Genomic DNA, 14,845 nt, shown 5'->3' on the forward strand with positions numbered 1-14,845 from the left:
TGGCAGCCATCACTTCCAGCAGCTTCCAATCCCTTAGAGGGTGTTAGCTCTGTGCAAGGGCCCCTTTAAATAGGGCGTCCGGATTACTGAAGGCCTGAGGTGATGGCGGGGTGGGTGAATCAGAGGCCACCTCATCAGCGATCTGACATGAAACCCGTGCCTCTGCATTTTTTCAACAAAGTGCCACATGATATGATGGGAAAAGCTGCCATCACCGTTGGCAGGTCAAACGCCACTTTCCCTGCCCGATATCGGACTTGGCCGATTTCTGGAACGATTCCACCCATAGACTCATCATAGCATAGAAATAAGCCATCTGACTCATGCCAGTTTGCTGTTGAGCTATCCAGTCAGCCCCAATCCATCCCCATAGTCGCACAAGTTTATTTATCTCAGGTGCCCATCCAATTTCTTTCTGAAATTCTTTGTCTCCGCTTCCACCGCACTCATAAGCAGCGAGGCCTGGGTCATTAGCACTCACTGTATAAAAATATTCTTCCTCACATCCTCCCTGCGTCTCACGCTGGAAACCTTAAACTTGTGTCCCGAGTCCTCGTACCATCAGCTAATGGGAACAACTTTTCTTGTCTATATCATGTAAATCTGTCATAATCTTGTCAAATTTCCCCTCAACCTCCTTTGTCCCAAAGAGAACAGCCCTAGGTTCTCCAACCTAAACTTGTAGCATCTCTAGAACCATTCTGGTAAATCTCCTCTGCAGGATCTTTGATTTCTTCTGGGAATGAAGGGATTTTTCTTATGAGGGAAGGTTGAACAGGTTGGGCCTATACTTGGAGTTTAGACGAATGAGGGGTTATCTTATTGAGACATAAGATTCTGTGGGGTTTTGACAGGGTAGATGCTGAAAGGATGTTTACTCTCATGGGGGAGTCTAGAAATAGGGGATATTGTTTCAAAATAAGGGGTCTCCCATTTAAGACAGAGATGAGGAAGAATTTCTTCTCTCAGAGGGTCATTGGTCCGTGGAATTCTCTTTCCCAGAGAGCAGTGGAGGCTGTGTCATTGAATATATTCAAGGCTGAGATAGACAGGTTCTTGAACTACCAGGGAGTCAAGGGTTATGATGGTGGTGGTGATGGGGATGGGGGTAGGTTGGTTAGGCAGGAAAATGGAGTTAAGGTCATAATCAGATCATCAGCCATGATCCTATTGAATGGTGGACCAGGCTTCAAGGTCCAAATGGCCTACTTCTGCTTCCACTTCTTATGTTCTAAAGTGTAGTGATGAGAACTTGAGGAAATACTCTTGTTGTGCTCTAACCAGAAGATTATAAAGATTCAGCAGAGCCTTCTTGCTTTTGTACTCAATACCTGTATTTATGGAGCCCAAAATCCCATATGCCTTGCTAACCATTCTCTCAATATTCCCTGCCACCTTCATACCCTAAACTTCCTTGTTGGGTAGTATCTTTTCATAGTTTATCATCTCTTTTATTCATTCATGGGATGTGGGTTTCACTGGCTGGGCCAGCATTTATTGCACATCCCTAGTTGCCCTTGAGAAGGTGGTGGTCAGCTGCCTTTTTGAAATGCTGCAGTCCATGTGGTGTAGGCACACCCACAGTACTTAACCACAAAATCTCAAAATTTGACGAGGATCTTGTTTCAATTATACCACATTTCCTTCAATATATTCTTAGTTTTTTTATTGGCTGCCAACTCATAAGACAATGGTTTGTGCCGTGGTGGTTACCGCTGTGTTAAGCTTATTTGTTGCATAGGAAGATAGCGGGCTGAGAAGGCGCAAGGTTTACTGGCCCGTTTTCTCTGGGCCCTCTCCTCGGCCAGCTGAGCTTTTCATTTCTGCTTGCCTCTTCCAATGCCCTTCCAAACAGTCAGTCTCCAGAGGTTCTGGCTGTCAGTGACTGTCTCCCAGTTTTCAGGAACAATGTCCACAATTTTTATATCTCACTTGCAGGTGTCCTTATAGTGGAGGTATGGACCCTCAGTGGTGACATAGTTGTCAGTTCACTGTACATAAGATCTTTGGGTATACCATTTGTCACCCATTTGTTGAACTTGAACGAGCCAGTGCAGACATTGTTGACTTAGCAATTAGTGTATGCTGATGGAATTAGCATGCTCCAGGGCCTCTAAATTGGTGACATTGTTCTGCCAAGGGATGCCGAGGATATATCTGAGACAGTGAAGGTGGAAACTGTTCAACCTTATCTTCTGCCTAGCATATGTTTTCCAGGTCTCAGCAGAGAAGAGCACAGAGGATGCAGGCTTGGTATACTCACAGTTCGGTGCTCTCAGTCAGGTAACTATTGTTCCCCATTATCTTGTTCAACTTGGACATAACAGCTGAAGCTTTTCCAATATGCATATTGATTTCAGCATCTAGTGACAGATTGCTGCTGATTGTGGAGCCTAGATATGTGAAGCTATCAACAACCTCCAGCATCACATTGTCAAGGCTGGTAGCTGGTGGTATGGCAACATCCTGGACCATGACATTCGTCTTCCTGATATTGGTGGTCAAAACAAACATTTTACAGGCATGAGATAATCTGTCCATTTGCCTCTGAAAATGTTCCTTGGTATGGAATGTTGGTGTGATATCGTCAGCATAAGGTGAGGATATATATGCTTTAAACTGAGTTGTTAACATTGATGTCATTCATGGCTGCAGTGGAACTTTGACCACAGTTGTAGTGATTTGATGAACATCTCAAAATTTTTATTGTATATCATCAACACCTTATTGCTGCTATGGCTACAAGAGACAGAAGAGCACATTGAAAAGTACTTGCAAAGGTAAGTAGCTACTGTTACAATTAATCAGTGGGAATCAACATAATGACTAATTAACTAGTTTACCAGACACAACTGTATTGATGACAAAAGGGCCCAGAAGACCATATATAATGCTGCTGAACGTGCTTTTCATGGCAACCAGGGTAATACTCTGGGTACCTGGGTTCGAATCCTGCCACAGCAGATAGTGGAATTTGAATTCAATAAAAAAATCTGGAATTATAAATCTGATGATGCCCATGAAACCATTGTCAATTGTTGTAAAAACCCACCTGGTTCACTAATATCCTTTAGGGAAGGAAATCTGTTGTCCTTACCTGGTGTGACCTACATGTGACTCCACATCCATAGCAATGTGGTTGGCTCTCAAAAATGCCCTTTGAACAAGGGCAAGTAGGGATGGGAAATAATTGCTGGCCTAGCCAGTGTCGCCCACATCTCATGCATGAATTTAAAAAAAAAACATAAATAAGGAATGCCAGTGATAGTGTTGTGTGATCTCCCATGTTTGATCGTCAGTATATTTGTCTGTGTGGGAGGATGAGGTTGCCTCTTTCCATATCAATCTGAAAGACTGAGATCATTAGGTAAATAATGTCCTTTGAGTGAAAAATACATCATTACACGAGCAGACAAATTGGGCCAAAGGTTTAAATCATTCAAGTGTCATGAAAGGAGTGGAATGTTAGCGTCTCCCTAATAAAGTGGCTGAGATCACAGGCTCCTGTATAGTAGTGTGGGAGGATTTGAAAAGCCTGCCAGCCCACAAGAAGCCTCATTATCTTGCTGTGCTATTTCTTGAAACATAAACAAACTATTGTCCTGCAAAACCTGCAAGAGGAAGAAGAAACAGTCAACAACATGTGATTCTGAGCATACTGACCTCAAAAGAAGTCCTGTAGCAATTGTAAGAGTTATTTGACTAAGCTGATGTGAATCACTTTATTAAATAATTGAAATGTGAACCTTGAAAGCTCTAATTGAATTATAAATCATTTTGATTTGTGGTATTTAAAAGACTAAGCCCAGCTTATGTACCCAAACTACTTGGAATAAGTTTTACTCTACAATTTAAGTTGCTACCACACTACTTCCTACAATTGCCAGTCGTGAAACATGTGTGCTATTATTCAAACAATTTGCATCTTCAACAACTGTAGGAGTATTTATCGGGTCTGGGTACACCGTTTACTGAGTATTTGCACATTAAAAAAATGTGATATTTTTGCAGGTAGTGCTGAATGTGATTTAATACCACAGCACCCAAAGCTTAAAGCTACACCAAAAGTAAATACAAATCCCTCCAGTCAAAACTATATCCTTGTAGGCCAGCTGGAGGTGGGTAGGATTATGATAAGTGGAGAATACATATAACTTGAAAGAGAGAGAGACTAGTTTTCTACACTTCATATGCTCCACAGTCAGTAGAAGGTTCCTCACCAGAGATGGAATAAGAGCTGTTCAAGAAGGGAAAAATAGGAAATAAACTTTGTGAAGCTAAGTGATAGGTGGGTATTTGGAATGGAAAAGCATAATGAAAATCTCCAGACCATTGATAGCAGGAAGCAGCACTGACATACAATAAAACAGAGGAGGAAGGGCTGCAAGGATTAAAACAGTGTTCCAGTACTACTCAAGACTTTACCATGATTTCCCACAGAAAGGCAGCCACAGCCAAGGCCCATGTAGATTCCCAGAACAACCTTTTTTATCTGGAGTTAAAAAAGATTGTCTAAGATGACTGGCAGAAGGTGATGGTAGTTAAGAACCGATTATTTTATTTTTGAACAGCAGGCCAGAGGGCCCATAGAGCACTTTGTTGAGGGAGAGAGGTGGAGAGTACATAGGAACACAAGAGCCATAAGAGGTCACTTAGCCCCTCGAGCTTGTTGCACCATTCAATGAGGTCATGGCTAATCTGCAATCTAAATACATATATCAACCTTTGCTCCGTATTTCTTAACACCTTTGGCTAACAATCTCAGATTTAAAATTGACAACTGATCTTGCAACAACTGCCATTTGCAGAAGAGAATGTTCCAGTTTTCTATCCATAGTCCTTGACTCTCCAACCAGAGTTTCTCGCTCTCTGACCTATTTGTTCTTCTCAATGTTTTGAAAACTTTGATCAAATCAACCCTCAACCTTTTACGTTCCAGGGAAATCAACCTAGCTTGTTTAATTTCTCCTTGTAGCTTGACCCTTGGAGTCCAAGAATCACTCTAGTAAATCTAAGCTGCACACCCAAGGCTATTATATTCTTCATAAGGTGTGGTAACCAGAACTGCTCGCAATACTCTGAGATGTGGTCTAACCAGGGCTTTGTATAGCTGAAGCATGAATTCTACACCCTTGTATTCTAGTCCTCTAGATATCAAGGCAGCCTTTTTGACTATTTTCTGTAACTGCTCATGGTATTTTAATGATCTAAATGCATAGGCCCCCAAGTCTCTTTAGACCTCCACTATTACTAGCTTTACATTGTTCAGATAGTACCTTATTAGAGGGATTGAACATCCATGGTGAAAAGGAAATTATATGGGCTGGAGAATCTGAAAACTTTTAAGGAGCAGGGGGTCAAAGGAGTCACGGATAGAGGTGAGTAGGTACATACAGAAATAACTGGAAAAAAAGACTAACTAGCCCATCTAATCCATCCCATGTAGTTGTGATATTGTACATATCATGATACAGACACTTCCGACCAACGTAGACTCAGGGAATTATTTGATAGAAGTCAAAATATGAAAACCTGAGTGAAAAAAGAAAAGGAAAAGATCACCTGTAAAATTCCTTTCTGACCATATCGATGATAAACTAACCCAGGAGACCAAATCGACTTTAATATATATATTACCGCAACTTGGATTTGTACCTTTAAAATAGTAAAACATCCCACTTAACAGGAGCATTATCAAATGAATTTCAATGCCGAGTCACTTAAGGATATTTCAGGATTGGTGATCAAATGCTTTGCTAAAGACATAGAGGAGCATCTTAAAGAAGAGAGAGTTTGAAGAGTTTAGGGAGGGAATTCCCAAGCTTAGGACCTAGGCAGCTGAAGACTTGGCTGTCAGTGATGGTGTGCTTAAAACTGAGGGTGTGCAATTGATCTCTTGTATGAGGGGCTCGGCTCTCCACCCTAGCCAGAGCTAGGTTCAGCTCACTCTTGAAATAGCTGTCTTAGCAAGACAGGGGTGGAGGATAGAGTCCAGATAAAGGGGAACTAGTTTCTTGGGAGAGGAACAGACTGAAACAAATCGGTCTGCTGGAATTTACTAATTTCTTTGGTAATGGTAAAAGTTGAATATAGGCGTGTAGGGAGATAATGCCTGAAAGAGATGATACTGATATTAGCCTGGCTAGGTGTTACAGGGTCATAGTCCAGGGGAAGATCAGAGAAGTCACTGGGGGAAGAATTTAATGAGCGGCAGAGATTAGCACCCTGCCACTTGAAGGGTCTGTGGGGAATGCATCCCCACCAATCAGAAGCCCATTGCCATTTAACGGTCTGAGCAGCGTTAATTGGCTGGAGGCGGGGTTTCTGCCCCTCACTCAGAAGGAAGTCCTATGTCAGGGTTGCCAGCCAGTTTGGTTGGCTGGTAGCTCTGTAGTCCCAGCTGCCCCATCTGGAGCAGTGGCCACCGCTGGGACTTCAAGCAATGCAGGATGCCACAGAACCAGTTTGGGGTCTCATGGCAGGGACAGGAGGGGAGGCCCAGGGATGGGAGAGGGTGGGGAGGGCACCCAATCTGGAAAGGGGGTTAAGTGAGGGAGGTGCACACCCACCCACCACCTCAACTCTCCTGTCCAAGGCCTGAGCTGGGTGACCTGCCGGGCATCCCTCTCCCTGAACCCCTCCTGCTGGCCACAACATTGAGATTGGGATGGAAAGCAGCCCTTAAGTGGCCATTAATTGGTCACTGAAGAGCCTCAATTGGGTTGAAAGCAGACAGGGCATCCTAGGCCTCACCTGTGCCCCCAAAAAATTACTAACAGGTTGATGGCAGGTGGGAAGGACACCCCAGGTAATTTTCAGCTACCAACCCACCCTCCACCACTCCTGCAAAGCTGCCAGCAGGTGCCTGGAAAATTCTGCGCAGGAGTTTGGTGAATGGTACACATCTAACCTCATGCTTGTGTTTTTCCTTTGCAGTTGCTGATCGATTTGCTGTTTATTTCCAGCATTTATTGCTTTTGTTTCTGGTTTCCAGCAAATGAAGCTTTCCCTTTATATTTCATATCTGAAAAAGGCATTGTGGATTGTGCAATGAAATGCAAACAGTAATGTTTAGTAAATGTGTAAAGATTGCTCCATGTAACCCCTCGCTTATGCTATTATTTGGAACATGATTGAGATGCTCAAATTAGCCAAGAAAAAGATCAAATGACTGTCAATCTGTCTTGGGTTTCTTCACAACCATTTTTTGGCATAGGATGCACTCAACTCTCACTAAGACAAAACAAAAACAGAATTACCTGGAAAAACTCAGGTCTGTGACATCTTTTGATTATCTGCTCCTATCACTGCTTGCTTATCCCCACAACCACCCCACCCTCAACTTCTCTCTCCCCCCGCCCCCCACCTTAGACCAGCTTATATTTCACCTCTCTCCTAACTATACTTCAGTTCTGCCGAAGAGTCATGAGGACTCGAAACGTCAACTATTTTCTTCTCCACCGATGCTGCCAGACCTGCTGAGTTTTTCCAAGTAATTCTGTTTTTGTTTTGGATTTCCAACATCCGCAGTAGCTTTTAGCTTTTTGTTTTTATCTCACTAAGACAAAATGGTCATCAAGTTTGCTTATATTGCTCCATGGGCCACATAATGCCTCGGGGTCTGAAAGCATTTACATAATGAAAACCAATTCCATTTGGGTTTTCTATGTGGGAACAGGTGGGGGCAGGTCATGGCCTTATTACAATACAAAAGTAGGAGACCATGGGCAGAATTTTTCCATCGGCGAGCAGGAGGCGGGGCCCGCTCGCCGACGCAAAGATGACACGGGATGAGGTCGGGGGGAACCTCTGTCATCCCGCCCCATTTAAATTTTCAGGAAGGCGGGGGCGCAGCGAAATCAGCTGTTCACCCGCCAACTTGTCAATGGCCAATTGAGGCCATTGACAGGGTAGTTAAATCAACTAAAGGCCCTGTCCGTCCAACCTTAAGGCTGGCGGGTCGGCCAGCAGCCCCGGCGGGCTTCTGAAAAAACATGAAACCTCATCCACTGGCGAGATGAGGCTTCGTGTCGGTTTTAAAAAACTTTAATAAAATTTCTGTGATATTTATTAACATGTCCCATCTCGTGTGACATTGTCACATGAGGGGGACCATGTTAATAATTTTTAAATTTTTCTATTTTTAAACTTTCAAAAACTTTCAGCGCTGTCCCTGAGGCAGCACTTAGTCTCAGGGAGATGTGCGCTCTTTCGTGCGCATGTGCAATTAGAGCGCACTCTGGCAGTTGGGGAATTCCCTCCGCCCCCACCACAGGAGGCGCATAGCGCTTCCCGTCGGGCAGCCCGCTGGGCAGGCCTTAATTGGCCCGCCCACTTAAATGGCGGCGGGGCCCGTTTCGGCGGCGGCAATCGGCTGCTCGCCCGCCACCGAGTCGGTGGGGCCTGCCCACCCACCCATCAAGGGCAAAATTCTGCCCCATGTGTGGTGCTGGTTAACTGCAATTTGACAACAATATGTTCAGCAGATAGCTTCACAAAGGCTTATCAAACGAGGCTATATTACAACATGCAGATTGAAAAAGTTGGTGAACAACGAGAGGGAAGAAGCATGTTCTTTTTTAATTACTATAAAATTACAACATATATTTTCTTTAGATGAATCTCCACAACATAACATTCATTAGGACAAAGAAGTGATGGCATCAGGCGCCAGAGAAAGGAAGTTCACTTCCACTAGTTAGTCATATGTACGGAACCACAAAATGGTTGCTACCATCAGCTTTCATTTATTAACCTGTTGGGGTGCAAACCACTTGCATCAGGACTGTAATTATCTGCTTTAGTTTGATATTAGATTTAAAGTTAGGCCTCGAGAAGCTGGAAATTGGGAAACATATTGTGTGGCTCCAACTGAGAGTTTTAACACAGCTTACAAATGACCACAATCTGATTAAAAACAAAGTAAAATAATTTTTTTTAAAATCAGAAGACATTTATGGGAGAAGCTTTATGCTAATAAGCAAAAACCGCAAATCTAATAAAAATCATCACAACGAGGCCACATGTTCACATTGGAAGAAAACAAAATCAACAGAATTGAAACTCTTTAGGAAGATTTATTTTACACAATTTGACAAGACAGACAACTATTGAAAAATCAATGTTGTCAAACAAGATTCCAATATTTTGGTTTTAAAAGAATAGCTATAAATAGCCAACACTGGGGGACAGAGCAGTTTACATACAAAAGGCACAAACTGTTGGTTTGAACTGACGTACATAAATCAATCACTACAGCCAAATCATTACTTTATTACCATTCTACAGGTAGCACACGTTGGCTGGAAATATATTTTTGGCCATTAGGCAGTAGTGCATATTTATTATCTCGTAATGTATAAATCATAATATTTTAACTTTTTACATTGAATATTTAAAATGGAATGTTTTCATAACTGGAATTGTACACTGCATTTAAAGCCAACTATTTAAATAAATGATTAATTTTAATTATTCTTAAACTAAATAAGCAACATTGGAAACACTTGTGCTTAGAGGTCAGATCAATGCTGCCTTGCCTTAGTAACAGAAATTGAAGCCACATTGTTCCATTATTTTTATTTTAAGAATCAATAATCAAAATTATAGGGTCCCATAAATTTGTTTCTAAATCATGACTAAAATTCACGAATAAAGATAATGGCAAGTGTAATTTTAAATTCTACATTTCTAGTTCTTCTGTAACCTGCTCAATTACACCAGCGCATAAAGCTATGTCTGCACCGATAACAGAAAAGTTAAACCATCAGATTAAAGATAAACATTAAAAGGTTATAGAATTTGATTTGTACCTATATTGTATACTTTATTATTGGGCAATCACAAGCAAATTTTCAAACTGATATGCATGTAACAAATGGGAGCATCATGGAACCCCTAGTTAAAATACTCACTTTGAAAGTCATAAGGAATTATTGCTGTGAAAGGTGTATGGAATTAATTGCTGGTTAAGACAATATGTTATAAACACTGTAAAGGATTTTGGGGTAGTCAGGTGATTCACTTAATTAATTGGACAGCATTATTTAAAGGTTTGTAATGCAGAACTCAATTGTAAGTATTGATTTCTTATGTGAGCAGCATATTTAGGTTTCAACTTAGACCTGAGTTACTCGGACAGATATTTTTCCTGAATTTCTCTGTAATACAGCTTTTATGTTAGAGATACACCAGAAATGTACGGATATTGTGGACAAATGTGTTGCAGATATGCACATGGTTATATGAATCAAGAGACTCTGGTATTGTCACTGAACGAAAGCACAACTTGAATCATGAAGCATCAAACATTTCCAGCTGAAACACTAGTGATGCAGCTTTACATCTTGCATCCTACAGAGTTTACATTTGGATTAAGGCATTTTCTTCAATGTGAACCTAATAAAAACAAAATCAAACTTGAAAAGATTCTCAGACCCTTAGAGGCAAGGTGGCATTTTATCAGTAATGCTCAGCTACAGGTGAAGCAATAGGCAGAAGTTATAACCAACCTGTTTTGCACTTAGCCAAAATCATCACGCAGGATTTAAGTAGGATTTTTCTGTTGGCTTTGTATTCATAATTTTAGCAGCCCACTCTGTTAATGTGCTGCTTCTGCCCTGATTAAACCACAAACAGCCTTTAAAAGTTAAATCACAAAGTAGCAAAAGTCACTTTGAAAATGGAATCTTATTAGACCGAAGTTGTTTTTTTTTGAAGAGGCATTATTGTTTAAATTCCTGATTTTTTTCAAATAGATTGCTACTTTTATCATTATTTTGACTTTAGTTTGTGAAAATTAGAAAAAGCCATTTGCAGCCTGACTATCAGCAAACCTATAATCGAAGGCATGATCAAGAGACAGGAAACTGGGCTGTTATTATGTTAAAATCACTAGGAATAGAAATGAACCCTCGACTGGGAAATGTATTATGCATCTGCAGCAGTTCTACAGCTAAGAGAATTTTAAACAGGGCTTAATGTATTTAATACTTTTTTAGAAATCCAATTAAGTGCAGTGTTAAATAAAACAAAGAAACTCAACAGCAAATGATCCACATGCACCCATTCTCTGATACAATATTTTTCTGTATCAACTTTTCAAAATTAGAAATCTGAGCTGAGGACTGTTGAAAACACAAAGGCAGTTTGGTTCATATGCAGAAAGTACAATGGCAGAGATCAGTTTTGGTCCAATACTGTGATATGTTTTCCTTAAAAAAAAAGCAATACAATTGATATTTTAAATATCACTGTGACCCTGCGATTGCCTGTGAATTTAATATTTGTTTAATTGATGAGGAGGAAAGATTTTAGTATGAATTCAACTGTCAGGACTGCCAATGTTGATGGTTCACTTTCCATAGAATTTTTTATTCAGTAGGAAAACTAGCAGATTTACGTTGACTTTGGCCTTGCCAAACATCTTCATGACGGTCACACCTTCATACTGTAGCTCCAGCAGGTCCTGTGGAAGTGAAATCCATTCATTAATTCTTTTTAACTCGCAAGAGTAAAATGCGCAAACATTATCCACGTAATGTTACATTGTCCGAGTCTGTCTTTAGAAAATAAAAACAGGATTAACTGAACAAGCAGGCAATGAAAATAAAGTATAGGTGCAACTTGTGGCAGCTATAATTTGAACAGAGAGTTACCAATATCCTACTATAGATACAGGGCCATATTAAAGTTATGGGGTGGGACGGCAAGAGAGCGGGGGCGGGGGAGGGAGTATACGGTCAAGGGGGAGACACACGCTCAGGGGAGATGAGAAGACACATGAGGGTGGAAACAACACACAGTTTGGGGGGGGGGGGGGCTGTGATGAGAGATCTTCCCTAAAAGGACATTAGCGAACCAGATGGGTTTTTACAACAATCGGGGATAACTTCATGGTCACTATTGCTAAGACGAGCTTTACATTCCAGATTTATTTTAATTGAATTTAAATTCCACCAGGATTTGAACCCATGCACTAGCAGAGCATTGGCCTGGGTCTCTGGATTACTAGTCCAGTGACATTACCACTACATCACCATCTCCCCATAAATGACTGAAAGAAAAACTATTAGGGTATAAATGAAAGAAGAAATTCTCATTTATTTAACAGCGTTAGCACCAAGGATGCATGAAACTATAAAGACTGATAGGGAGAAAAGGCAGAAGTAAAGAAATTGCCTCAAGTGAATGGCATGCATCAAAACAGGCCTGTGCCTCCACACAACTGAATTAAAAATAAGGTCCACAGAGTATGGTTGTACAAACCACAATATTTTTTTGTTCATTTCTTCCTGGGATGCGGGTGTCACTGGCTAGACTAGCATTTACTACCCATCCCTAGTTGCCCTCGAGAAGGTGGTGGTGAGCTGCCTTCTTGAACTGTTGCAGTCCATGTGGTTTAGGTACATCCACAGTGCTGTTAGGGAGGGAGTTCCAGGGTTTTGACCCAGCGACAGAGAAGGAACGACGACAGAGTTCAAAGTCAGGATGAGTGTATGACTTAACAGAGACCTGCAGGTGGTGGCGGTCTCATGTGTCTGCTGGCCTTGTCCTTCTAGGTGGTAGAGATCATGGATTTAGAAGATGCTGTTAAAGCAGCCTTGGTAAGTTCTGCAATGCACCTTGTACATGGAATAAGCTGCTACCGCTGTGCACTGGTGATGGAAGGAGTGAATGGAGTGCAAATCAAGCGGGCTGCTTTGTCCTGGATGGTGTCAAGCTTCTGAGTGTTGTGGGAACTGTACTCATCCAGGCAAGTGGGGAGTATTCCATCACGCTCCTGACTTGTGCCTTGTAGATGGTGGGCAGGCTTTGGGGAGTCAAGTGGTGAGTTACTCACCGCAGAATTCTCAGTCTCTGACCTGCTCTTGTAGCCACCGTATTCATCTGGTTAGTCCAGTTCAGTTTCTGGTTAATGGTAGCCCCAGGATGTTGATAGTGGGGGATTCAGTGATGGTAATGTCAATAAATGTCAAAGGCAGATGGTTTGATTCTCTTTTGTTGTAGATAGTCATTACCTGGCACTTATGTGGTGTGAATGTTATGTGCTACACATCAGCCCAAGCCTGGATATTGTCCAGGTCTTGCTGGATATGGACACAGACTACTAAAGTATTTGAGGAATTGCAAATGGCACTGAGCATTGTTTAATCTGTTGGGTTAAGCTTCTGACTTCCCACTTCTGACCTTATGATGGAAGGAGGGTCATTGATGAAGCAGCTGAAGATGGTTGGGTCTAGGACACTGCCCTGAGGGACTCTTGCAGTGATGTCCTGGAGCTGAGATGACTGACCTCCAACAGCCACAACCATCTTCCTTTGTGCTCGGTATGACTCTGACTAGCGGGGCGTTTTCCCCCGATTCCAATTGACTTCAGTTTTTCTAGGGCTCTTTGGTGCCACACTCGGTCAAATGCTGCCTTGATGTCAAGAGCAATCACTCTCACCTCACCTCTGGATTTTAGCTCTTTTATCCATGTTTGGATCAAGACAGTAATGAGGTCAGGAGCTGAGTGGCCCTGGCGGAACCCAAACTGAGTGTCAGTGGGTAGGTTATTGCTAAGTAAGTGCTGCTTGACAGCACTGTGAAAGACATCTTCCATCACTTTATTGATGATCGAGAGATGATTGAGATGGGCGCTAATTGGCTGGGTTGTATTTGTCCTGCTTTTTGTGGCCAGGGCATATCTGGGCAATTTTGCACATTGGCGGATAGATGCCAGTGTTGTAGTTGTACTGGAATAGCTTGGCTAGGAGGCGCAGCTAATTCTGGAGCACAAGTCTTCAGTACTATTGCTGGAATGCTGTCAGGGTCCATAGCCTTTGCAGTATCCAGTGCCTTCAGTTGTTTCTTCATATCACATGGAGAGAGTCAACTTGGCTGAAGACTGGCATCTGTGATGCTGGGGAGGCTGAGATGGATCATACACCTGGCACTTCTGGCTGAAGATGGTTGCAAATATATCAGCCTTGTCTTTTGTATTGATGTGCTGGGCTCCCCCATCATCGAGGTTGCGGATATTGTCTAGTTCCTCCTGTTAGTTGTTTAATTGTCCACCACCATTCACAACTGGATGTAGGAGGACTGCAGAGCTTAAATCTGATCCGTTAGTTGTGGGATTGCTTAGCTCTCTCTATTGCATGCTGCTTCTGTTGTTTGGCATGCAGGTAGTCCTGCATTGTAGCTTCACCAGGTTGACACCTCATTTTTAGGTATGCCTGGTGCTGCTCCTGGCATGCCCTCCTGCACTCTTCATTGAACCAGAGCTGGTCCCCTGGCTTGATATAATTGCAGAGCGGGGGATATGCTGAGCCATGAGATTACAGATTGTGTTTGAGTACAATTCTGTTGCTGCTGATGGCCCACAGTATCTCATGGATGCCCTGTTTTGAACTGCTAGATTTGTTCAAAATCTATCCCATCTAGCACAGTGATAGTGTCACATGACACGATTGAGGGTATTCTCATTGTGAAGGTGGGGCCTCATCTCCACAACGACTCTGCTCATGGACAGATGCATATAGGACAGGTAGTTTGGTGAGGATGAGGTCAAGTAGGTTTTTTTTCTCTTCTTGGTTCCCTCACCTCCTGCTGCAGACCCAGTCTAGCAGATGTGTCCTTCAGGACTTGGCTAGCTTGGTCAGAAGAAGTGCTACCGAGCCACTTTTGGTGATGGACATTGAAGTCCCCCACCCAGAGTCCATTTTGTGCCCTTGCCACCCTCAGTGCTTCCTCCAAGTGATGTTCAGCATGAAGGAGTAATGATTCATCAGCTGAGGGGGGATGATAGGTGGTAATCAGCAAAAAGGCTTCCTTGCCCATTTTTGACCCGATGTCATGAGAC

At 42.4% G+C, this 14,845-nt stretch overlaps 1 protein-coding gene across 1 annotated transcript in view; it reads right to left on the reverse strand.

The window, feature by feature from the left end:
- Positions 1–9,057: 9,057 nt before the first annotated feature.
- The window catches only part of iqgap2 (IQ motif containing GTPase activating protein 2), a 369,497-nt gene continuing 363,709 nt past the window's right edge, over positions 9,058–14,845 (reverse strand). The window contains exon 38 of the mRNA XM_078563474.1: positions 9,058–11,467. Within this exon, the coding sequence (XP_078419600.1) occupies positions 11,354–11,467 (114 nt within the window). The 3' untranslated portion in view covers positions 9,058–11,353. The remainder of the gene's footprint in view (positions 11,468–14,845) is intronic.

The sequence above is a fragment of the Cetorhinus maximus genome, chromosome 2 (assembly GCF_964194155.1).
Source record: "Cetorhinus maximus chromosome 2, sCetMax3.hap1.1, whole genome shotgun sequence".
NCBI classification, from domain to species: Eukaryota; Metazoa; Chordata; class Chondrichthyes; order Lamniformes; family Cetorhinidae; genus Cetorhinus; species Cetorhinus maximus.